This window comes from Dromiciops gliroides, chromosome X (assembly GCF_019393635.1).
Source record: "Dromiciops gliroides isolate mDroGli1 chromosome X, mDroGli1.pri, whole genome shotgun sequence".
NCBI classification, from domain to species: Eukaryota; Metazoa; Chordata; class Mammalia; order Microbiotheria; family Microbiotheriidae; genus Dromiciops; species Dromiciops gliroides.
Window position 1 is genome coordinate 66,742,963 of NC_057867.1, and position 25,881 is coordinate 66,768,843.

The 25,881-nt window shown below is 40.2% G+C and overlaps 1 protein-coding gene across 1 annotated transcript; it reads right to left on the reverse strand.

Annotated features, from left to right (window-relative positions):
- Window positions 1-1,937: 1,937 nt before the first annotated feature.
- Window positions 1,938-25,645, reverse strand: MAGT1 (magnesium transporter 1). Its single transcript, XM_043974562.1, has 10 exons — window positions 25,437-25,645; window positions 23,299-23,468; window positions 21,579-21,696; window positions 21,263-21,403; window positions 20,358-20,498; window positions 19,535-19,624; window positions 12,251-12,314; window positions 9,656-9,730; window positions 5,106-5,196; window positions 1,938-4,334 (listed from the first exon to the last, which is right to left on the reverse strand). Exons 1-10 carry the CDS (start codon window positions 25,545-25,547, stop codon window positions 4,319-4,321), a joined length of 1,017 nt encoding a protein of 338 aa, XP_043830497.1. The 5' UTR covers window positions 25,548-25,645; the 3' UTR covers window positions 1,938-4,318.
- Window positions 25,646-25,881: the final 236 nt, after the last annotated feature.

Genomic DNA, 25,881 nt, shown 5'->3' on the forward strand with positions numbered 1-25,881 from the left:
AAGGATCAGTAAAATACAAAAACAGAAACAAAATGGGTTGCCATTAATTAAGGAAATGTCCGAACAAATTATGGTATATTAATATAACAGATTATTGGACCATCAGAAATTACAAATAGGAAGAATTCATAGAAAACATGGGAAGACTTGTATGAACTGGTGCAAAACAAAGCAGAACCAGGAAAATATACACACAATGACAAGAACGTAAACACAAACAACATTAAAAGGCATCAGAACTCAGATTCAATGTACCCACCAATCTTGGCTCCAAAGAACAAGGGTAAAACACACTTCCCTTCCCTCCACAGAGGGAAGAGTGGCAGAGTACTGAATGTGCCACTACATGCTGTTCCCAAGTCAACTGGTTTTGCTTAACTGTTTTCGGTTGTTACAAGGGAGGTTTCTATGGGGGGTTGAGGTATAATGAGAAGTTACTGATGCAAAACAAAAACTTTATTTTTAAAAAGTCATACTATTAGATATTTTAACAATATATAGCATATGGAATTCTTCATATCCTTGTATAACATTGCACAATATATTGTTTCTGAAATCCAAGGGCTATAGAAAAGCCTGTATTACATATAGATTTCATTACATAGCCAAACATGAATTACAAAGACAATTAGATATTTACTGAAAGCAGAACTCAGGCCTTACTACTTGACTAACTTGGAAGCAGAGAATGTGTGAGCTGCTTGGGACCCTTTGGGTTCCCATGTCCACAGCTTTCACTTTGTCACAACATAAATGTTTTAGTTACACAAATATGGGCACAAAGGATGCCCCATCCTGCACCAGGCCATTCTTCTCTTAGTGACCTATACAATCCCTGTAACTTCAAATACTAGTTTGAGTGGGACCCCAGCAATCAAGGCAGCCAGGTTTTGCTACTCTATGCTGGGGCTCTCCTCAACTCCTCTTACCGTCTGTTTAGCTTCTCCTTTGCTCCTGGCTCCACAAATACTAGTTACCTCCTCTCCAATTTCTAGCCCCAGAGCAACTGGCCCACGGAGGGATTACACTGAACTTCAGTTGACAGCATTCCAACTCTTTCCCAGTTGTGGTGCATCAGATGACTCTGGTCTATTTAAAACTTCTGATATTTTACACCCAAGTCCTTATCCTCTACACAAAGAATTTCTTCAAATCAAAGTCTTCATTTTTACAGACAAGGAAACTGACACCCAGACATTAAAGGTCACACAACTAGTTAATGGCAGAGCCAAAAAATGAAACCTAGATCTACTAATTCCTGGTCCACTGATCTCTCTACTACAATGATTAATAATAGTAATAACAAGAACAAGAACAAGAACAACAAGAACAACAATAAATATACAATTGTCTATTTATATAGATTCATATACACAGGCAGCAATCACTGGAACTGTTTCTGTGAGTATTGACTTTTAAAAAATCTGCTAATTACAAACTTTTAAAAGGAGACTACCTATCCACCATGATCTTGGAATACTGAGAGCAGAATTACAAGTTCCAACAATCTATAGTGGGATCTCCAAAGCAGAAGAAGGGAGAATGGAAGCAGTCATGAAGCAAAAGACCCTATACAGGGCTGATTGATCATAAAAGAGCAAGTCGTTTCACTCAAGCTGTCTTTAAATCTTGACTTTGTTAGCAAAGACTCAACCATGAATATTTACTTGAAGAGGACAAAACCAAAAACAATCATTGGCCTTCTCAGATATTCGGACTAATCCAATAGGCTGTTAAAAGAAAGACTAATTTTTCAGTTTCATGGGCATACTATAATATACTTAGAGACAATAAAGATATCAGAAACTATCAGGTTTGTTGTAATTTGGGTTACAAATTGCAAAGTCATCAGAATTTCAAAACTGGAATTCGTTTTATAAGTCTCTTAGAATCGGCTACTCGCCTTTCAAAAATTAAAAATCATTAAAAGCCCGCAATTAAGATCGTAAAACAGTTTATTGAAATGTTAAACAAAAGCAACAACCCAGTCATTTGGTTATTTGGATAACTATAATGTATTCCTTTTAAAAGGATTAAAAGTAACATAAGGGATATCTAAACTGATCATGGAAAGCTAAGTTCAATCTAGTTAAGGCACTTTAGACGGAAGTCAATTTCAAAATCCAAATCAAAGAAATGCTCAATTTTGAATACAGCAGTATATCTTTTCTCTACACACTAGTTCAACCTCTAAGGCATGTAACCTCTCTGTACAAGTAATATTCAAATACTTTTCTATGGTCAGACAGCTACAAGTTTCACTATTAGGAATCAGAGTATTAATTCAGTGGGTCCAACGTGAGCAACAACAGCTGATGAAGACACAAGAGAATGCACAAAAGCCAGGTTCCCGATGGACTAACACACAAAAGATGAAGCTACATTGAAGACTACCAAGGGCAACCATTCCCCTTAGGCAATGGCTTTTAAAAGCCACCTTTCCTCAGAGCCCTGGAGGTCCTTCAAAAAAAACAGCAATCACGAATGGCCTCACTCACACTTAAGGGCACAGAACCTTATATATATACACACACTCTGGGGAAGGTGAACAACAGCTGGCAGTCAACAGACACAGGCAGGACTTCACTTTCAGTCTAGCACACTCGTCCACATTCCTCTCTCTCACCATCATCATATTTACTTTTCTTATCATTACTGAAGACAATATCTATTTTGACCTAATGGGAAATAGGGAATTAAACTCTCGCTGAAAGTTAGTAACCACAGTGGAAACTTAAATAGGGAGTAAAATCATTTGAGTTACAACAGTTCATTTGCAAGCTGTTTTATCTATTATTTTCATTCATTGAAGAAAGTAAAGGATCAAAACATTTTTATCTTATTCTTATACTTTGAGGGGTTTGGGGTAAAAAAATAATTCAATTTAGTTCAATAAGCGTCTATTAAGCGCCAACTATGAGTGAGGTGCTGGGAATCTGAATACAAAATGCCAACTGTCCCGGCCCTCAAAGAGCTTACACTTTACTTGGGGAAGAAAGAGAAAGGGGAAAATATGTGCCACAGGTTTTCAAGGGCACTTCATTTACACATGGAGGCAGCAACCAAGACAAACTAGATGCCCAATGTATGGCCCATGGGTAGATTTTTTTTTTAACAGAAATAAAATTGTTTTAATCTAATTAGCTAGGATACATTAAACTTAGCATAGTAGGGCCTGACCACCTGTTCACCCCAACCACTGGATAATTGACAGTCCCTAGGCATCATGCTTAGCATCAATTAGTAAGCGTAATTGAAGTTAAAAAAATTCATCGTGTAACCAAACATATTCATTCATGTACTACCTGTCACATACAAATTACTGATCATGTGGTTTCCCATAAATCCTCATTAGTATCACTTTATTTAATCATCTTCCAAACACTTTGTCCTAAAGTGGACAAAGATTGAAGGAAATTTGTCCTAATCAGAAAGTGTTTAGGTTCATTCTGTGAGCTACTATGGTGACCCCCAAAGTCACTTCAAATCAGGATAATTTTTTTTTAATTAGGAAGTTGTATTAATTTATTACTAAGCTGACATATTTTAAATGAGCTTTCTTGAATTAAAGAAAAATAGGGAAAAAAGGAATTCATCTGAAAGCTCTAAGTATAAGACTGCTTATTAGCACCCACAGATAAGACTTTTTTTTATGTGACTTTTTTCATATCTAAAGCTACATAGCAATGTGCTTCAGGAGAAAAGACCTAAGCAAAATATCCAGTAGGGAGCCTTGGTCTATACAAATGGGGAGTGTGTTCTGTTTTTAGGAGGCAACACAGCACATCTGGTTTCTCAACCTAAAAGACAGATGTGCAAAGCATTAATTCCATGGGGAAGGGAAAAGGGAAACGGGTAGTGGACATTTATTATAGTTATCTGAAATTGCTGGATAGATAAAGATTGATCAAGATATCTCTTCATACTGGAGTAGAAAAATATTTTATCAGGTGACTAAAAATTAACAAAAAGGAATTCCTCAAATTAGACTCAAGTAGTACTACTAGAAGATTTTCTTTTATTCCCAAAACATACTCTGTCTAAAAAACTCTGAATTCCACGAGGTTAAATGTTTTGTAAAGCTCACTGGGATGGGGAGGTTAACAACAGAAGGGAAATTTGTCCTAACGCTGCATGGACTTTTAAAGCAAACTGCTTGTTAACATTAAGGCACTACACATCACTCTTTGGTTCAATTTTTTAACACAATCTCAATCCTTTTCAAGAGAGGTAATATGAACCATACACATCTTGCACTGTTCCAACACAATATATACAATTTCCAAGCTTTAATGTTCCAGCGTTGATTTGCTTCTTTTTAATTCATCAGGAAACTGAAAAATACACATAGATCCATTACTTATTACAGATGACAATGGAGGAATGTATTAAGGAATTGATGCACTCCCTTTCTCTCCTGCAAACAGACAAGGGTAGAGAGGAGGAAGAACAGGTAGGGCTTAGGGCTCATCGCTACCTTACCCCAAGGCTTTCCTCACCCATCTCAGAGATTTTCTAATTAATTTGATCATTCCTTTTCTCTCATGTCAATAAGAAAGGAAATGGAGTGGTTCCAGGAAAAGAGGGAAGGGAGGAAAGCCATAGAGGGCTCATTTAACTCTTTTCCTAAGGATGCAGATGACAATGACAACAGAGAAAAGAGAACCATAATCCTTTCTCTGAGAAGGAAAATGGTGTTTGGGACATTAGAGACTGGAGTGTGAAAATGGAAGGTCTCCAAGCAAGGCCAGAAAGTGGCAGAGATTTTCAGGGGTGACGTATACTTTGTACTGGGCTGTGTGGCTAAGCTTTGAGAAATGAGGGCTCTCCCCACTCTGCCTCAGACCACCAGTCAAATGGAGGTGGGTGAGACAGGAACACCATGGGGAGAGCTTTTCTTGACATGACTCATTTAATTTAGGAGTCCGTAAAGGAGCATGTATTGGAATAAGTTTTGAGGAGGAAATATCATAATTCAGTCCATTTGCATGCAGACAACTTAAGAGAATCTGGAACAACTTTAAGACAAAGTAAGAGGAAGCAAATAACAAGACAGTTATGCACAACCATTCTCATCAGATGAGTTAACAAAGACTCTTTCTTACCTGTAGGGGTAGCCATGGTATTTAGACTTGAAAACAGAGAGCATCCAACTGAAAAACACTACCACCAGCAGAATGCCAACAGCACACATTACTGTCAAAAGGAGAAAAGGGAATCCTAAGTACAGTGGGAACCACTGACACAAAAGGGGCAGGAGACCAATGATAAAGCCCTTATCTGGCTCTAGAAGAATTAGGAGAAAAAAACCCACTTTCATCTAACAGGGCTTTATAGTTATCTAACATGATTAATTTTTTAAAAAATGGATATAAAGAGAGGGAATATGTCCTAGCGGGCAAGGAGAGTGGTTGCTGGACTTGTAGTCAGTAAAGTCAGGAAGAAATGGTTTCAAATGCTGCCTTCAGATACTTGAGTGATGGGACCCTGTGGTTCTTAGTAGGGCTGTAAACTCCAGCTTAGACATCTCATTTCTCGCCTAGTTGCACTACTTCGGGGCTTCTCTGACTGCCTTCTTCATCATGCCCTTGCATCAGGTACTCTCCTGTCCTGCTTCAAACCCTCCTTCCTTTTGTGTTTTGTCTTACACCACAGCTTGTAAGCTCCTTGAGAAGCTTTTTGGGGGGGGGGGGCTGGGGGGGAGGTATTTGTATACCCACTGCTTAGCACAGTACCTGGTATATGGTAGATGCTTAAAAAAATTTATTGGGGCAGCTAGGTGGCACAGTGGATAAAGCACCAGCCCTAGATTCAGGAGGACCTGAGTTCAAATCCAGCCCCAGACACTTGACACTAGCTGTATGACCCTGGGCAAGTCACTTAACCCTCACTGCTCTGCAAAACAAAACAAAACAAAACAAAAATATTGACTATTTAAATGAACAATGAACTAGGCCCAATGAAAAGGAGGAAGAGGGGCAGCTAGGTGGCGCAGTGGATAGAGCACCGGCCCTGGAGTCAGGAGTACCTGAGTTCAAATCCGGCCTCAGACACTTAACACTTACTAGCTGTGTGACCCTGGGCAAGTCACTTAACCCCAATTGCCTCACCTTAAAAAAAAAAGGAAGAAGAGAACAGGCTAAATGACATCTGGGTAAATAAAAAATTGCAGAATTTGTGATGGTCTTAACCATGTACCACCACTAACGCTACCCCCACCCCCCTTTTAGAACACCAATATTCTTCAATTAATTCTATATAGCCGTGACTCATGAAGCACACCACTAGCTTTGAGGACTCCAAATTGCTAGTCACACAAAGAACAATGGACAGAAAGATTTAAGGGGGCCTCATTGGGCTAGAGCATCTTACTTGAGGCTCGCTAAGAAGAGGCATGACCTACATTGTCTGGGACAATGGTTTTTAAACTCTGTGGTCTCAGGATCCCTTCACACTCTTAAAAATTGAGGACCCCCCTCCCAAGTCTTTGTTTATATATGTATTGGATCTATCAATATTTACTATATTAAAAATGAAAACCTCTTGGTACTATGAAAACAGTTTTGACTTCACTGACCCCTGAAAAGGTTTTGTGGATGCCCAGGGGTCCCCAGCTAACACTTCGAGAGCCATTGCTCTAGGAGATATATGATTGAAAAGGGATGTGGGCCAAACATAGTCAGAAGCAAGGAATTTGAACAGAGAGATAGCCTTTACTAATACCTGTACGATGCTAAGAAAGCTAGAGGAAGCCTCCAAAACCATATTATTATTATTATTATTATTATTATTATTATTATTATTATTATATAGAGCAGGCTCTTGACCTATCTAAATAATTAGCCAGTGTTCAGATCTTTTTACTATTTACAGAGTATTTTCCCCACAATTCTGTGAGGCATAGCGCAGGTATTATTTCCATTTGACAGAACGAACTCCCTCAGAAAAAAAGAACAGGATTTTAGCAAAATTTTATAAGGAATAAAAAATATCCCTTTTATGGATGTAGGGGCTGGTCATTTAGAACACTGGAAAAATGAAGTATAGCATTTGATTCAAGTGACAAAGGTGAAAGAAAATTCATTCTGAAACTTGAGCTAAATAGGACATTCCACAGAATTTACCATATTTTAAAAGACACATAGACTTGACTTGTATCTTTGAAAATAACAGATATCTGAGACAAGGAGATGCTTTTTTTTAAACTGCTATTTTAAGTTTTCATTACATATGAAGGATCTATTTCAAGCATTCACAGTTTTAGATCTATGACTATCTACCTATTTTCCTTTTTGTGGGGCAATGAGGGTTAAGTGACTTGCCCAGGGTCACACAGCTAGTAAGTGTCAAGTGTCTGAGGCCGGATTTAAACTCAGGTCCTCCTGAATCCAGGGGCGGTGCCTTATCCACTGTGCCACCTAGCTGCCCCCAGAAACGTTATGGTTCAATCTGCATTCAGATTCTACAGTTCTTTTTCTGAATGGGGAGAGTATTTTTCCATCATGAATCCTTTGGAATTGTCTTAGATCATTATATCTCACCAACTTTTTTTTTTTTTTTTGGGGGGGGGGAAGCCAGGGCAATGTGGATTTAGTGACTTGCCCAAGGTCACACAGCTAAGAAGTGTCAAGTGTCAGAGGCTGGATTTGAATTCAGGTCCTCCTGAAGCCAGGGCAGGTGCTTTATTCACTGTGCCACCTAGCTGCCCTATGACTATATTTTGTTCTGGAAAAGTGAAGAAGCAACCAAACATGGTTCTTTAGGAGAGACCTAGGAGAGCTGGGAGTCAGAGGACCTGGGTTTAGATGCAGTCTCTGAAATGTTTGAGCTGTGTGACCTTGGGTTGCTAACCGGAGACCAGAGCTATGTTTTACTTTTAGGCAACTTGAGAAGTACAAGTAATACTTAAATTTTCCCCATAATCTAGAATTCCACAACAGAATCTCTGAAAATAGAAAATAACAAATTTGCCTTCTGAGATTCCCTTCAACCATTCCCTTTATCTTCTAACAGATGACATGATATTTTTAGTTGAAGAAGTTAGCAAAAGGAAAAATGAAATATCTGTGATCTAGACATACTTAAGTATGTCTACCCTGCAGTAAGAATGTCTCTTCCCCTCCCTATGTTTTAGGGTTTCTCTTCCTTCTCCCTTGTTTTCCCTTAGCTCTTTGCCACCTGCAGCATTCCAGGATGATAGGGAAAAGGGGTATGGGCTGGCAGTGTGCATAAAGGCCACAGATTCAGAACAGAGGTCATCTAGTCCGACTCTCTCATTTTACAATTTAGGAAACTGAGGGAGGCTCAGAGAGATGAAATTATTTGCCCCAAGATCACACAGGGGCTAGAGCTGGGATTGGAACCAAGAGTGCTTGCTTCCAAACCCACTGTACCAAGCTTTCTCCCAGGACCCTGTTCCTGGCTGTGATTCTTCAGATCTTCTGGTAGGTAATCAATCCTGTAGGACTGTCTTAAAGATAAACTTTCAAACTTTTCTGAAGAAGAGAAAACCAGCCCTCTTCTTTAGCACCATCATGCATTTGCTCACAAGCCTGTGAAATCTATAATCTGAGTATTTCAAAGACAAGAAACCAAGACTGAAAAAGGAACTGACTTGGGGCAGCTAGGTGGTGCAGTGGATAGAGCACCGACCCTGAAGTCAAGAGGACCTGAGTTCAAATCCAGCCTCAGACATGACACTTACTAGCTGTGTGACCCTAAGCAAGTCACTTAACTCCAATTGCCTCATAAAAAAAAAGTCATCTATTATAAAAGGAACTGACTTGCCCTAGGGCATACAACTATTAAGCAATCAGTGCCAGGATTCGAACCCAGACCTCTCCTGATTCTAAGTTCAATCTTCCAAGTCCTCTTTCTACCACCTCACCTCTCAGGAACACCTAGAAAGGGAAAAAGACAAGCCAATCTCTTCAGGCTGTGAGGGGGAAAAAAAGGTAAAGGTTATGATATGGAAGGCAGACCAGGGCTGGGGAACATAGCTAAGGAAAGAAGGTTTCTATAGGCAGGAGGCCATGCCCATATGGCTTCCTTGCCCCTGACAAGCCCTGCCTCTCCAACTCCTACTCCCTGTCCCCATCTTTTCACCCCACAAATCCTGAACCCCATCTTCACCTCTAGGTCCTACCTTCCTGAGATCTCAGAGTCTGGCTCCCATTTTCTGTTCCTACTTCAAGAGTAGCGAGATGGGTTCCTGGCATCCAAATTCTGAACTTCCAATGCATTTTCCCATAGAAATATTGCTCTTGGTCACATACTAGAATGTTGTAAATGGTGACTAGGTTCTATGTTATTATTAATATCACATCATATTTCAGATACATGAGTTAGATAGGCTTTTGTGGACAGGCCTGACATCCAAATACAACATACTGCTAAGATGTGAGTTACTTCTATTTAATCGGATAGAAAAGGAAGTGTTGGTGCCATTCAAATTGTGAGTGAAGAAAAACTTCTGGATTTAAAAAAAAAAGATCTCTTAAACACAGGGAATGTCCAGGCTTTAAACAGAAAGAACCAAAAGTCCCTCAGAACATTTTGGACTTATAACTCACTTCATGTGGAAGACACATACAGCTCTTCAATTTCAGGTCAATTTTCTGAACTCAGATTTTTACCAATGCTTTATGAGACTTACGCTTTCTCTTTCCGATATCCAGGTGAGATGTGATGGCTTCACACAACAGCACAATCCCCAGAGTAACAGCACCATCTTTGAAGGTGGGTTAAGGAGAAATTCAGAGACATCCATGGTCAGCTAAGCACATTATATTGGTTTTGTTTCTTCCCGGAAAACAGAATGTGGTAAATGAGGAGGATTCTGCCTATCATAAAAATTAGTACTCACCTCAAGTATAATTTAAAGAAAATTAAGTTTGGAAGAGACATCCAACAGGCAAACAAGAGCCTACATTTTACTATCATTATTTAATTTATTTATTTATTTTTGGCGAGGCAATGAGGATTAAGTGACTTGCCCAGGGTCACACAGCTATTGTGTCAAGTGTCTGAGGCCGGATTTGAACTCAGGTCCTCCTGAATCTAGGGCCAGTGCTTTAAAGCCTACATTTTAAATGGAACATTTCACTGTGTAAGAAAAATTGGTACCGGCCCTGGATTCAGGAGGACCTGAGTTCAAGTTCGGCCCCATACACTTGACACTTACTAGCTTAGCTGTGTGACCCTGGGCAAGTCACTTAACCCTCAACGCCCCCCCCCCCAAAACCTATTGTTTTCTACCTCTTTACTTTGTCCTTTAAACAATCTGTCCTACTACTCTTGCATAAAAGTATTATTATCTTGCACATTCCTTCCCCCGATATACATACAGAGACTTCCAGATTAAAAGATGACTTTTCCCTACTCTCCATTTTTCTAAGGCTCCCGACCTCAATGGGAAGTAAAAAGACCCATCAGAGGATGGAAATTGTTATTGAACCAAGATGAAGCCTAGCTCTTGCATATCCAACATCAACAGCAATTTTAAAGTAACAACAAAAGAAGCCATCTAAATGTCAATCAAGTGCAAATGGATTGAGGCGGAAGGCCAAATGCAGCTACCAAGGGAATGTATCTTTACAGACTAACTACATAAGTAGAAACCAAAAGCTCTGTTTTCCTTGCAGCAATAAATAACAGAAGTCTAGGGAATGTATGTTGTCATCCCTCATTGGTATGGTTTTGTTTAATTCTTTTGGGGAATATGTTTGTGTTTTTTGGTTAAAAGAGTATCAATTACTTTCTTTTACTCTATTTTTCTTGTATTTTTTTAAGTGTGTGTTTTCTTTTGTAACATGGCTAATATGGAAATACTTTTTGCATGACTTCACATATATAATCGATATCATATTGCTTATTTTCTCAAGGGGTAGAGGACAGGAGGGAGGGAGAGAATTTGGAACTCAATTGTTAAAAAATGAATGTTAAAAATTTTTGTATATGCAATTGGGAAATATTTAACAAAACAAATAAAAATATATTTATAAAAACAAGACAGGGGCAGCTAGGTGGCACAATGGATAAAGCACCAGCCCTGGATTCAGGGGGACCTGAGTTGAAATGCGGCCTTAGACACTTGACGCTCACTAGCTGTGTGACCCTGGGCAAGTCACTTAACCCTCGTTTCCCTGGAAAAAAAAAAAAAACTCCAGAAAACAAAGACAGTCAATTTAAATAATCTTGATATATTCTGCCATTTTATCTATCCTGTTGCTCCTTCTATTGACATAGGTTATGGCCCCTCTACACTTGTGAGATGGCTTCTCTAACGTTGTGGTGTGAGAAAAAAAAATCGCTTGATGGCCAACACCTGGTTATAAACTTCTCTAAGCTTAGCAGGCTGGCCCTTAGATGACAACTAGTCTGTTGCTGGGTATACTTAAAAGCCTTTGGCAGACATGCCAGAACTTCATGTCCTCTAGCATGAACTGGATTTAATCACCTCCATGGTACAGTGAGATATCAGTGGTGGCCAGTGGGGTATATAACACAAGAAAAACTTTAAGATCATAAGATGCATCTGCTCGGTACTTGGCAATAGGTGGGCATGCAACATCCATCATGGGGGGGGGGTACGCTAGAGTAGAAAAATACACTAGGCTTAAAAAGCCTTTATTTTTCCAAGTTAGGAGTAGGCAGAAGGTATACATTACATAGCTCACTGGAACCTGCTCAGGTGCTCCTGGCCAAGTACCATGGGAATTTTGCCTGCCCTCTTCATGTCCACTCCCTGTAATATCATCTTGTCAAACTAAAAATACCCTATTCTGTCAAGCAATGCATCAGAGCTATTTACTGCTGAGAAATAACAAGAACAGACAGCTCCAGATGGTGGGTAGGGTTTTACATCTTAAACATAATGAATGTAGAGAGACAAATTTCCCCTGAAAGAAAGGTTTAAACAATAAATGGAGGAGAGCCTCTAGATGCAGTCACTATCTCAAGCCTATAGATAAAATGAACCATCTTTTCCTGGAGTTGGGTTAAGAACAAAAAGCCCAAAAAGGGACAACAACACACATACTATTCAAAAAAATCAAATAAATCTAAGTCAGAGAGCTCTGCCTGCTGAAAGTAAAATCATGAAGCAAGTGTTTGCTGCAAAGACCATTAATGAAAGGCCATCATCGCCCTGCAGAGAGACTATTTAGCAAAGAGAAAACAAGAAATGCTGATGAGTAGAAGGGTACATAAAAACAAAGTCACTGCCAGTGACTTATTATAAGGAGGATACTAAACAGAAGGACGATGTGTGTTTCAGCCACAAACTGGGCCTGGCTGCTTCCATGAATGTAATTCTGAAAAAAGAAAAAAACAGAAACAAAACCCACAACACACCAAAATTATTTTTAAAAATAAAAAATTGTTTGATATATCATAATTTATATTCAAATATGGAAATATACCTTCAATTATGGAAATATATTCAATTTGTAATCATATTGAAGGATATATTATTTTTCAATAATATATTATTCAATGCCTACATATTTAATTATGGAAACAAACAGGAAGAAGTGTTTGATTTTTTTTTTTCTGAAAAGAAACATGAGTATGTTTTTTTTTAAACTAAATACAGATTTTTTACCTAAAGGTCTGAATGAATAAAAACACAGACTATTTAAAGCAAAGACTGCTTTTAAGCTACTTTATGCCAAATAAATGTGGCTTCAAACCTTTATAAATAGAAAGGTAATGTAACAAGGAGGTGTCAGTTGATGACCCCACTCTCCTTATGTGATCATGGGTAATGCATTGTTTTGAGCCTTACTTTCCAGAAAATTCTAAAATAGGGATTTTATTATTATTAAAATAGGATTTCCTCAAGACAGTCATTTTGTGAGGAAAACACTTTGAAAGTTTACAAAGTACTAGAGAAATAGCCATTCTTTTTTTTTTTTTTGGTGGGGCAATGAGGGTTAAGTGACTTGCCCAGGGTCATAGAGCTAGTAAGTGTCAGGTGTTTGAGTCTGGATTTGAACTCAGGTCCTCCTGAATCCAAAACCAGTGCTTTATCTACTGCGCCACCTAGCTGCCCCGAAATAGCCATTTTTATTACTGATTTTTTTTTGGAGGGGACCCAGTGTTCTCCTTTTCTTTTGCAGTCCTGTCCCTCCCACTCCAAGGTAAAGGAAGATTCCATTGAATCTCTTTACTGGGTCAGGTCCAACCCAAGCTTACAAAGAGAGAGGAGGACTTTACTGAAGAGATTTAGCCTATTCCAAACCAAACCTAGGTGGAAGCTATCATTATGGTCCCATCAGCTTTTTTTAACCAAGATTTGAGTAACGTAAATCATGGGTGCCTAGACTTCATTTTCCCTCCCCAGCGCAATGAGGGTTAAGTGACTTGCCCAAGGTCACACGCTAGTAAGTGTCAAGTGTTTGAGGCCAAATTTGAACTCAGGTCCTCCTGAATCCAGGGCCGGTGCTTTTATCCACTGCGCCACCTAGCTGTCCCCCCCCCCAGACTTCATTTTAATATTACATACTTCCCATCATGTCAAGCAATTAGATTTGATTGCTATGTGATGGCCCTCTATTGATAACCTGCCGGCCTATTAATAAAATGATTAAATTCCCCAGAAACTATGTCTCTCATATTTTTAATGGTCTTGTTACTGAGAAGCAGGCTGGTTTGTCGGATAGAGGGCTGAACCTGGAATCAGGAAGAGCTGGGTTTGAATCCTACCTCAGACACTTATTAGCTGTGTGATTCTGGGCAAGTCACTTAACCTTTTTGGGCTTCAGTTTCCTCATGTGTAAAAAATGACATCTATAATCCCTTCTACCTCTAAATCTATGATCCTCTGAAGTATTATTAAACCAACTGTATAAATTCTGCTTTTGGTTATAAAAGAAGGCTTAGTAATGTCACCAGATGCACAAGAGCATTTTGAGACAGTTAAAAGCGATACTACAGAGATGTGATATAGGAATGTAATGGATATTACTGCACCATGAGGAATTTGGAGAATTCTATGAAATGATACAGAATAAAGAAAGAAGAACTAGGAAAACAACAAACACAAAGAGTATAATAATGTAAATGAAGGTGACAGAAGAAGTCAGCCTAATCCTGATTAAGTAGAATGACCACTTTGGGTTGTAAAAAATATATAATGAAACATTCCCCCTGGGAACAGCTAGGTGGCACAGTGGATAAAGCACCGGCCCTGGATTCAGGAGGACCTGAGTTCAAATCCAGCCTCAGACACTTGACACTTACTAGCTGTGTGACCCTGGGCAAGTCACTTAACCCTCATTGCCCTACACACAAAAAAAGAAAAGAAACATACTCCCCTCTTTTTCATAGAGAGGTGGGGTGGGGGGACTATAAGAACAAAAGGTTGTTGTTCAGTCCTGCCCCACTCTTTGTGACCCCATTTGGGCTTTTCTTGGCAGAGATACTAGAGTAGTTTGCCATTTCCTTCTTCAGCTCATTTTACAGATGAGGAACTGAGGCAAACAGAGTGAAGTGACCTGCCCAGGATCATAAAAGCAGTCCATGTCTCAGGCCAGATTTGAACTCATGAAGATGAGTCTTTCTAATTCCAAGTCCTATCTCTATTTACTTGAGTGCCACCTAGTGGCTCAGTAAAAGGTTATATAGGTAGACTACATAATAAGAAGAAACATGCAGGGGGAATGTGATTTGTGTTCCTCTGTTGGGCCTGGGCCATATTTTGGATTGGCCCAGGGCCAATAATTAACCCAACATTTATCAAATACTCACTTATGTGCCAGGCACTAGGTAAGACAAAAAAATAAAAATGAAATAGTCCTTCACTTCACATAGCATACATCTCAAGTGAGAGACAACATGTACAAATGAGTATATAATCATATAGAAATGAAATCCAAGGTCAAGGGGGAAAACCAGGATGACTACCAGCTGGAGGCAATCAGGAAAGGCTTCATGGAGAAGGAGGTTCCCTAGCTGACATTTGAGGGAAAGGAGAAAGTCTAAGAGGCCTGGGTTAGTAGGGAGAGTGATCTGGGTATGGGAGGAGCGGGGACAGCTTGCAAAAAGGCACAGGAGATAAAATGTCATGTGTGAGGAATAGCAAGGTCAGCTTGGCTGGACTTCAGAGTATGTGAAGGGGAGTATCAAATAACAACGTTGGAAAGGGAGACAGGAGCAAGGTTGTGAGGAAGAGTTTGTATATGATCCTAGAGGCCACCAGCCCTGTGTGTTGGGACAATTACCTTGGTGGCTGGGTGGAAGGTAGACTCTAGAGGCAGAGAGACCAATTACTACTGCTAATGCAGTAGTTTAGGAGATAGAGAGGTGATAAGGGCCTGAGGTAGGATGGAGGTGGCCATAGGGGACAGATGCTGGAGATATCCTGGGGCAGAACAAGAAGATCTGGTAACTGATAGGACATGTGGGGTGAGGCAGGGTGACAAATCAGGGATGACTGAGGCTGTAAACCTGCCAGACAGGAATAATGGTAGTGCCCTTATTCAAAATAAGGAAGTCTGAAATAACTTTATAGTAACAAGAAAAATACTAGAAAAATCCAACAGGAACATTAAGAACCAGTTTCTGCCATTGGGGAGTTTAGTGACCAAACTAAAAAGATAGGGAAAATTCTATAACTATAGTGTCACAAATAAGAAAGTCTCAATTGTAAAGGGGGAAAACTCCCCAATAGTTAGAGAATACTGCATCCTGATGTTGCCTAGTGATTTTTGCTACATCATATAATTATTTTACAGAATTGGAAAAATCACACAAACTAAACAAGAATTTTCCATGGTTTGGAATTTTTCAGAAAATTAATTTTTTTCCAAAAGTAGATATTTTTCACCATGAAAACATATAGAACATATTCCAAGCACTGGGAGAAAAATACATTTTCCTTTGTTTCTTTGCATGTTGCTACTTTACCTATGGATGTGAAGAAAAAAAAAAGCTTGGGAAGTCACTTGGACCACTGCTTTTAAAAAAGTCAGAAAACTGCCAAGCACTTACTAACCATGTTGTTTCCCAACACAACAGTGAATTTAAGAAGTCAAAACAACATTTCTCCAAATGGACAGTCCAGACACTTGAAGAATTGAAGGAATTATGGGCAAAGGTAAGAACCATGGGTTACAAAGAAGAGCCTAGAGCCAGACAGAGGTGCACACTGAGTAGCAGGCAATCTATATATATCTGTCAAATATGGTCAGCCTATTCTGCCTCTTTGCTCATGAAAGATTGAGTACATATGAGGCAGTGGGATTCTTTACAGGGGAGGAATGAAGTTAAGAGCAGGAGGGTTGAGGAAATACTCAAGGGGCCAAAGGATCAAAGAGCCACCAAGCTAGGGAACTGTCATGTGACAGATATTATGGCATCTAGTAAGTCTAAATCTTCGTCTTAACACAATCATAATATCTCCAAATCATCTCAAAGTGTATGGATAAATTCTCAAAATAAAATTCGAATTCACAATGCTAATAACAATGGGGTTCAAAAATGAGTTGCCTTAGGGCAGCTAGGTGGCACAGTGGATAAAGCACCGGCCCTGGATTCAGGAGGACCTGAGTTCAAATCCGCCCTCAGACACTTGACACTTACTAGCTGTGTGACCTTAGGCAAGTCACTTAATCCTCATTGCCCTGCCAAAAAAAAAAAAAAGATTTGACTCAAAGCTCGGTAAGCCCAGGTTAAGTCAATGATTCAAACAGGAAGAACAGTTGGAAGAACTGAGGGTGTTTAGCTTGGAGAAGAGGTCACTTCTAAGGAGGGCAGAGAAGAGACAGACATCATGGCTCACAGTGGTTATTGTTAGGGCAGATATAGAAACGAGGGATATGACTTGTTCTGCTTGTTCCCAGAGGGAAAAATTAGGATCAGCGCAACAAACTTGCCAAGAGACCACTTTAGGTTCTGTGAAAGGAAAAATTTCCTAACAATTAGAGCTATTCAAAACTAGAACGGGCTGCTTCTAGGGTGAGTAGGTTCCCTCTCACAGGAGTTCTTCATCCAAAAGATGCAAAATGATCACTTGTTAGGGTTACCTTTACAGTTACAAGTCAAAGGTCAAACTAAATGGCTTGAGGTTCCTTCTAAGACAGATCCTCAGATTTTTTTTCTGTAAATATTTATTAAGAGCCTACTGGGGGGCAGCTAGGTGGCACAGTGGATAGAGCGCTGGCCCTGGATTCAGGAGGACCTGAGTTCAAATCCGACCTCGGACACTTGACACTTACTAGCTGTGTGACCCTGGGCAAGTCACTTAACCCTCATTGCCCCGCAAACAAACAAACAACAAAGAGCCTACTGGGCACAAAGCACCTGAGACATGAGACCTGGGCATAACCCAAGCCCTGCCCTTAGGGAATTTAGTCTACCAGGGGGAAGAAAAGACACAGCTCTCATGTAATATTTTGTTTAAAGATTAAGTGTTACATGAAGTTCCAGAGGAAGGATAGGAGAAAAACATCACAGGATGGATGGCATTTGAGCAGGGTATTAAAGAAAGAATTGAAATTCACCAAGGCAAAAAGCAAAAAGTACTTTGCAGACATAGAAAATGGCATGAGCAAAGGTAAGGAAGAGGGGGAAAAAAAGGTGGATTTGGAAGGTAAAAAGAATAGACCAGTTTGGCTGAAGGGAAAAGTGAGATGGAAAGGTAGGGTGGTACCAAATTATCAATGGTTTTTGGATGCCAGGCAAAGGTTTTTCATTTAAGTAAACAATGATTTATTTTATTTATTTTTTTTTTTTTAGTGAGGCAATTGGGGTTATGTGACTTGCCCAGGGTCACACAGCTAATAAGTGTTAAGTGTCTGAGGCAGGATTTGAACTCAGGTACTCCTGAATCCAGGGCTGGTGCTCTATCCACTGCGCCACCTAGCTGCCCCAGCAATGTTTTTTTTAAAACCATATTTTCTGCATAGGCAATGCTGGGAAGCAGTGAAGAATTTGAGGCAGAATGACATGACCTGAAGCTAATTCTGGCACTGGCATGATTGTTGGGGACAGAGTGAAAGGCAGGAAGGCATATTATGGGATGATTGCAAAACAGTCTAGGAATTATGGAGGAGAAAGATTTCCTGACACTGTTATCTGACTGAAGAACATAACTGAAAGGACCCCTGGGCCTTGCCATCACCCCCACACCCTTAGGACTTCGTGGTCTTACCATCTTCCCAGAAGTTGAGCTTCTTTATGTATTGTCACCTCTCATGAGGGTGTGAGATCCTTGAGAGCAAAGACTACCTCTCTTTCTCTGTTACCATCTCCCTTTCTTAGTACAGGGTTTGGCACACAGTAAGAGTGTAATGAATGCTTTTTTTATTCTTCAACAGGGATAGTAATGATAAAGAAAAGCATATATTTCAAACACTGATTTCATCCAAATAAATGCAAATGGTTAGATAATGTTTGAAGAACTCATTTTCAATAGGTGCTCAATTTTTTCCCCCTCCAATTAAGAAGCGTTCAGTTTTTCTTCTCCCAACTCCAAATGCAAAAAGAAAAACCTCCGTAAAAAATAAACATACTGAAGCAAAACAAATCACCACACTGGAGATGTCCAAAAATATATGACATTCTGTATGTTGCGTCTATCAAGGTGCCTGATTATTAACAGAGTTTTTCATATGCAGCTACTTGGTTCAACCACCTACCTGTGCATCTGACACTAGATAGTAGTGCCATTTAGATATGAATCAAATAAGGATTGGTGAATAACCATTACCAGAATTCCCATCCTTGTGCACGGTGTTTTACAGACTCACAAAGTATTTTCATGCAGCGTATCTCATTTCTTCCTAGTTCAGAACTAGAATGGACCTTAGAGATCTAGCTCAGGAAACTAAGGAATTAACTAAACAGCTTCCACTGGCCAATAGGTAGCAGGATTAGAACCTAGGTCCCGTGGCTTTGTACAAAATGCTCTTTTGCCTCACTACTCCTAGAACAAGCAGTGAAAGAGGATGGATATTTTTAGCCCCCTTTTAGGGAGGAAACACAGGCACTTTGAGAGGGCAAGAGGGTCACAGAACATCAAACTGGGTTTTCTCACTACAAATTCCACCATGGACACCATTAACTCAGTGTTCATTCTACGTAGATCACAATTAAATTCATCTAGGATGAAAGAACTGCTTCATTTGTGATGGAATAACCTAGAAATTTGTATTCCACTATGCTACTGGATTTAATCATTTGAGACACTTAAATGCTTTCCAAGGAAATAGTTCAGAGTAGTTTTTTAACATGTATAACTCAATAAATGGTGAAATAGGTTTTATTCTCCAAAAAGCCCTAGGACTTTGATGCTTTATTCTACACAAAAATGAAGTTTCATTCTTCAGCAACTGAGGATAATATATTTCTGAGCCATTTCTAGCACTTCAAACTTGTGTGTATGTAAGAATTCAGTGGTTTCTGTTTTCAGGTATAAAGCCGTGGCAGATTGAAAACTCGAGACCAAGAACAAAACTGGGTCTACTTCATATACTAGAAAGATTAGTATTAATCTGAGATGTACTCTAAAGGGATCCTGGCTTTTCCTTACCACTTGTCCTGTATGGGGATTCTTATGAGCATATGGTGGTCCTCTTATGTGGTTCCACATCTGTCCAGACGTCATTGCAAGTACAAAACACTTAAAAAAAAATACAAAATGATTAAAAAAAAAAACCCCTACTCTTAAAATGATGAAGTAAAATGGCAAAGTCTATATCTACTCAGCATACTTGGATAATATATGATAGATGAGCCTCCTGTATCGTTTTTGATACAAGGTACTATATAGTAGTGTGGTAACTTCATGTATCCTATTTAATACAAGAAAAGATTTCTTTCCTCAAATATTGAAGATCATTCTAAATGCTTTGATTTTTCTCTTGATAGTCATAAGTACATAAGGATAAAATATTTACTAACAAAAAGTCAACACTTTGCTCTGATCCATCCATCAATCAATCAAAAACCATTTATTAAGCACCTACTATGTGCCAGGCACTTTACTGATCATGATTAATCTGTTTATAAAAAGCTTCAAGTTAGCAAGTTAAAAAGCCTATTCTAAACAGAAATAATTTTGGAGTATTATCTCTTGTCAGATATATAAGAATAACAATTTGTTTCCAAGTAGAAAATGGAACATCAGCTCCAGCATTCTAATTTTATAGCAACAAATCACTGTATTGAGTCCAGGCTAGAAAGAAACCATATTACCCTCTTCCTCACAAAAGAAACAAAAGATTCTCCTGAAATACAGTGTTCCAAAAGTCTTGCACTAAGACTTTGGGGGATACACTGTATAAACTTGGCTGAAGAGACAGCATTTTGAACTTTATTTAAAGAAAAAACTCTAATTTTAATAGATCACTTACCAAAGCTGCAAAAGCCCATCCAGTTTTGTTAAAAAGAAAATCGAGATTACTTCTTCGAAGATACACAAGGCCACCAATAACAGCCAAAAGCAATCCTAACATAAGGGGGCCAGCATAATTTGCAGGCCTGATTATTCGAATCTAAGGAGAGAAGCATATATTTAATGATTTACTATGGCAAAATAATAAGAAATGAAGGTACACATAAGATTAGCATGATAACCACCTAGAAAGCAATATTGTCTCACTTCAAGGGAATATTATATAATTAAAATGGGATATCATTTACTTCATTGAAATTTAGGCTATCTGGGGCAGCTAGATGGCGCAGTGGATAAAGCACCAGCCCTAGATTCAGGAGGACCTGAGTTCAATTGTGATCTCAGACACTTGCCACTTACTAGCTGTGTGACCCTGGGCAAGTCACTTAATTCTCACTGCCCCACCAAAAGAAGAAAGAAGAAAGAAGAAGAAGAAAGAAGAAGAAGAAGAAGAAGAAGAAGAAGAAGAAGAAGAAGAAGAAGAAGAAGAAGAAGAAGAAGAAGAAGAAGAAGAAGAAGAAGAAGAAGAAGAAGAAGAAGAAGAAATTTAGGCTATCTAATCAAGGAAGTGATTCTCTTTAGATACCACAATGTTTTTAAACTTGAGACCTCCCAAGGTCACCCCACTAATCAATTGACAAATGAAATCCACAATGGGGAAACAGCAAAGGAAGTCCTCTCACGTAGCTCTCTGATTCAGGAAACTATACTATCATTTTATAGCTGGGGGGAGAGCACCCCCCCGGGGGGGGCAGTTAAGGTTAATGACTCTGAGTAAGACAAGGAGTCAAGATAAATATCTTTATCTAGACAGTTTAGTGAACCTTCTGAAGACAGATTTTCCTCTAAACTGAGCAAACTTACATTGACATCAGTTCGATCAGCTATCCACCGAGCAATCTGTTCAGCCGAAAAGCCCCGCACTTGCAACTCGTATGTATCACTCTGTTTGGGCTTTCCTTTGGCAGGGAAGTTCATGAAAGTTGGAGCCGAATTCATGTTTAGCTGATTTGAAAGAAAACCAACCAAATAAACAAAAATATTATGAAAAGGAAATGGAAACACCAGGAAAATAATTTACTAGTAACTGCAAGGAAAAAAAAAAAGCTTAAAGGTTTTGACATTATAACACCATTCTCCCAGATATTACCCACTCTGACTCAGTATCTTAAGATCTTACCATCTGAAATACATCAGACCCATCATCGAAATCTACCATAGCAAAAAATATCTTGTTGGTAAACGCATTGGAATATCTCCAGGAGTTGGCCAAAATATGGAATTCTTCATCAGCTTGCCTGGATACACATGCGAAAATAAATAAAAAAGAATGAATTTACCAACAGTTAAAAAAAAAAACAACAACTCATGTACATATAAACAAGAGCAGAGGAGACCTTTTGAATGCCCCCCCCCCCCCAGTGAAGAGGAAGAAAACATGTATAAATTACACAAAGGGGAACCTAGGTGGCATAGTGGATTGAGTGCAGGGCCTGGACTCAAGAAGATTCATCTTCCCGAGTTCAAATCTGGCCTCAGACACTTCATAGCTGTGTGACCCTGGGCAAGCCACTTCACCCTGTTTGCCTCAGTTTTCTCATCTGTAAAATGAGCTGGAATAGGATATGGCAGACCACTCTAGTACCTTTGCCAAGAAAACCTCAAATGGGGGTTTTCTGAAAGGACTCAACAACAACCACAAAAATGAGGCAGGTTGGATTCTAAGCAAGGTACTCTGCCCTTATCCCACAGAAATGAGAATCTCAACTTCAAGTCATAGGGACAGCATCATGAACCAGCTGAAGAAGCACTATTCATTGATAATACTGCATAAATGAATCCACCCCAAAGAGGTGAGCTTCATTGCCGGGTTTATATTCATCTTTAGTATTCAGGTACTTATTTTTCTGAGAATTCAAAAATCCATACTAAGTTATTTTACTTTCAAGTTAAACAGTTCTGTGATACTGACTAAATTAGAATTTTGGAAGTATAATCATTGGGCAGCTACCAGGCTATAGTGAAAACAGGAAGTCAGTACCCTGCCTTACAAGCTGTGTGATCTTAGGCAAGTCACTTAACCCCTCTTGGCTTCAGTTTCCTCATCTGTAAAATGGGAACAGTAGTCGTAACTACCTCATAGGGTTAGTGTATGAATTAAATGAAGTATGATCTGTATTGTGCTTTGCAAACCTTAAGAGCACCAAATAAATAATAGCTATTATTAATATAGGTATTGGTAGGATTATAAGACCCAAAGTTGCAAGGGATTTAGTTTTCTAGCCCCCTTATTTTCCATATGATGAAACTGAGGCTCGGGGAAATCAAATGACCTATCCAAGGTTATACAAGCAGTAAAGAGAAAGGCTAAATTTGAATCTGTCTTCTGACCCCTAATCCACATTTGTTCTGCTCCACTCCCCTGCCCCTCCTCCTTGTATATAAAGTAAAGAAAAAGAAATGTAATTAGAGGGGAAGTTTAATTAATAACATCTTTTGATGTAAATGATGAAAAATCTCAAGCCCTCATTGGTTCTTCAATCATCCAATGAAGAATATCCATCTACCTATGCAGTGGTATCACTCTCCCTGTCTGCTGACCTGATGTTGGGGGTTTGAGACAGGAAAAGTCAGTGCAGCCTTGGAATCAGATTGGTTCTAAGGAGTGGGAATGGGGAACATTTTGTGTTTTTATTTTTAGAAAAATTATCCAGGGCCAGGTAGGTGCCACAGTGGATAGAGCACCGGCCCTGGAGTCAGGAGTACCTGAGTTCAAATCTGGCCTCAGACACTTAACACTTACTAGCTGTGTGACCCTGGGCAAGTCACTTAACCCCAATTGCCTCACTTAAAAAAAAATTATCCCCAAGTAACATCAAAGTAGAGTTGAAAGTTCATACCTGCACACCAGACATTGTCGATGTGGTTCCAGAGCTGTGAACATCACAATCACTGAGTAGTTTTTTGGTGATCCCTTGACAAAACGACGGAACTTATCTCCATTCATTCTTATCACTGCTCTCTTGCTGGTCCAGTCCATCAGCTGACTAACCTTTTCTGACAACACCATCTACAAAACAGAAGGAAATAATTTTGCACAATACTCAAATTAGTGGTGCTTTAAATTCTGAAACAAATGATGACTAGGGATAAAAAGGAAAGTGGGCTCTGGTACATGATGAGGTAAATATTCCTATTATTGACTTAGCTCTTAGTTTTATAACAGAATTTTTAAAAAAACTTACTTCTCAATGGCTACTTTGGTTTAGTAAGAAATTATATTTCAATGCTAATTTTACTCACCTCTCTGAGCTTTGATATCCTCATCTGAAAAAAGGATAGTATGAGGGTAGGAAGGGAGAGGTACAGAAGACTTTAAGGGGCAACAGCTTTTGCTCCTCTTCTGTGAGGAATTGGCTGGTGGAAGGCCAAATCCAAGCTTAAATATTTTGGTTTTGTTTTTTTATTTTTTTAAGTTTAAATATTTTCAATGGACTATCACTGCAAGTAAACAAATGGGAAAAATCTCATTGGGTTGTGAAACTTAAGGTATATCTGTCAGTCAATAAACATTTATTAAGTGCCTACTATGTGCCAGGCACTCTGCTAAGCCCTGGGCATATGAAAAGGGCCAAAAGACAGTTCCCACCCTCATGGAACCCACAATCTAATGAGGAAGACAAAAAGCAAACTGATATGCTCTCCCAGATGTTAAATAAGAAATAATTAAAAGAGAATAGGTATTAGAATTAAGAGGGGTTGGAAAAGACTGCCTGAAGACTGGATTTTAGTTGGGACTTAAAGGAAGCCAGTGGATAAAGATGAGGGAGAGAATTTGAGGCCCCAGAGCCTAGAAATGGAATGATTCAAGTGTCACCCTATGAAATAAAGGAGCTGCAAATTCTTGACTTTTCACAAATTGTCCAATAATTATGTCATTGAGAGAGACCCAAAGTGCTAAATTTGGAGGTAGAGGTCTTGGAGTCCCATCTCTATTCAGTCACCTACTTACTTTTCAGGTGACCTTGGGCAAGTTAGTTTAACCGGTCTAGGCTTTCTATAAAATGAGGATAGTAAAACACATAGATAAGAAAGATAGCCTTAGTAGTCCCTTCCTGCCCTAGGTTCACGATTGCTTCTACGTAGAGCTGTGCTGCAGAGAAACATTTTCGCAGTAACCTATCCTTATTGGCGTGAAATGTCCGCAGTGGCACAAACCCCACTTGTTTATTTCAGCTAAGGAAAAGCACTGCAGACAATGAACCAATGACTAGGAGGGTTGAGTGCACATCGAGTTTATAAACGTTTCGAGTCAAATAATAAATGTTTCTAAGAGAAACGCCATAAAGTTACGGGGTCGAGAGCGGGGGTAGAATGGGGGGAAGGTGTTGCTCAGTGAATGAGGCCGACAGGTGGGCTGGCAGGCTGATTCAGTCCTCCCTGCCCCCTCTCTGGGCCTATGAACCAAAAGATCTGGAAGGCCTCGTTCCAGATCGCCATTCTATGCTCACTCTCTATGCTCTCTCTTGGGTGTGGCGTTGCCCCCAGTGCCAAGACAACCAAGGCTAGGCCGGGCTGCTCCGGGACTAGGGATTTGGGGCGAGCCGCAGTTCCCCGGCCCATGGCCAATGTCGGCAGACCAATAATTCAAGGGACCTAGGAGATGGTCTATCTCAAAGTCTAGGGACGTGAAAAGCAGGCCCAGAGCTTAGCGGTGAGGGCGCGCCTCCGCCGCCGGAGGAGGGGGAGAGGGTGGGGGGGGCAGTCGAGGAAGGGGGAGCAGCCCACTCAGTTCCCCCGAATCGGGCCGCCCCCCTCCAACCCTGGGGACACAGCGCCCCCCATCGCCCTGCCCCGTCCCAGCCGACAGCACTGGGGGAGGGGCCCGAGGCCGCACCCTCAGGCCTCCCAAGCCCCCTTCTGGCGTCACCCCCCCAGGCAGAGAGCAGTAGCCCCCCCACCCCCACCACCCCAAGACATCAGGTTGCGGAGCCGCCCCCGCAGGGACAAGCGAGCCAACCAACGGCCCGCTGCTCACCTCCTTTCTGCGGAAGGCAGAAGCAGAGGGGAAGCGGCAAGTTACGAAGAGCAGCGCCAGCGCCAGCGCTGCCACCGCCGGTACACACCAAACCCGCCAACCGACAGCCATGGCTGCTCCGCTCCGCTCCGCTCCTAGCCCCAACCAGCCCGAGTGAAACTTTCCTCTGCCGGGGATGTAGACGGGGCGGGAGTAGGAAACGGCCCACCCGGGCGCGTTCGTTCATTGGTGTAAGTCACAAAAGACGCCCCGCCTTCTCCCTTCTCGTTTAAACCCGCAACCCCGACTTCTGGACAAAAGGGTTTTTATTTCTGATTGGTCGGTTTCCGTTGGTCTGCAGTCTTGAGCAAAATGATCTGGAGTTTTCTGATTGGTCCTTTTGATACTGTCTCTGGGAGATGCTACCCGGAGACATCCAAATGTAGATAAATGTATCGACTCGGCT

What these genes read in the sequence shown, in the direction of transcription:
- MAGT1 (XM_043974562.1), bottom strand. Translation starts at nt 25,547, where the DNA reads ATGGCTGTCGGTTGGCGGGTTTGGTGTGTACCGGCGGTGGCAGCGCTG. An exon ending in CGACAATGTCTGGTGTGCAG is followed by an intron (nt 21,697 to 23,298) that starts GTATGAACTTTC and finishes ATGTGTATCCAG; the next exon opens with GCAAGCTGATGAAGAATTCC. An exon ending in GGATATCGGAAAGAGAAAGC is followed by an intron (nt 5,197 to 9,655) that starts GTAAGTCTCATA and finishes TCCTTTTGACAG; the next exon opens with TAATGTGTGCTGTTGGCATT.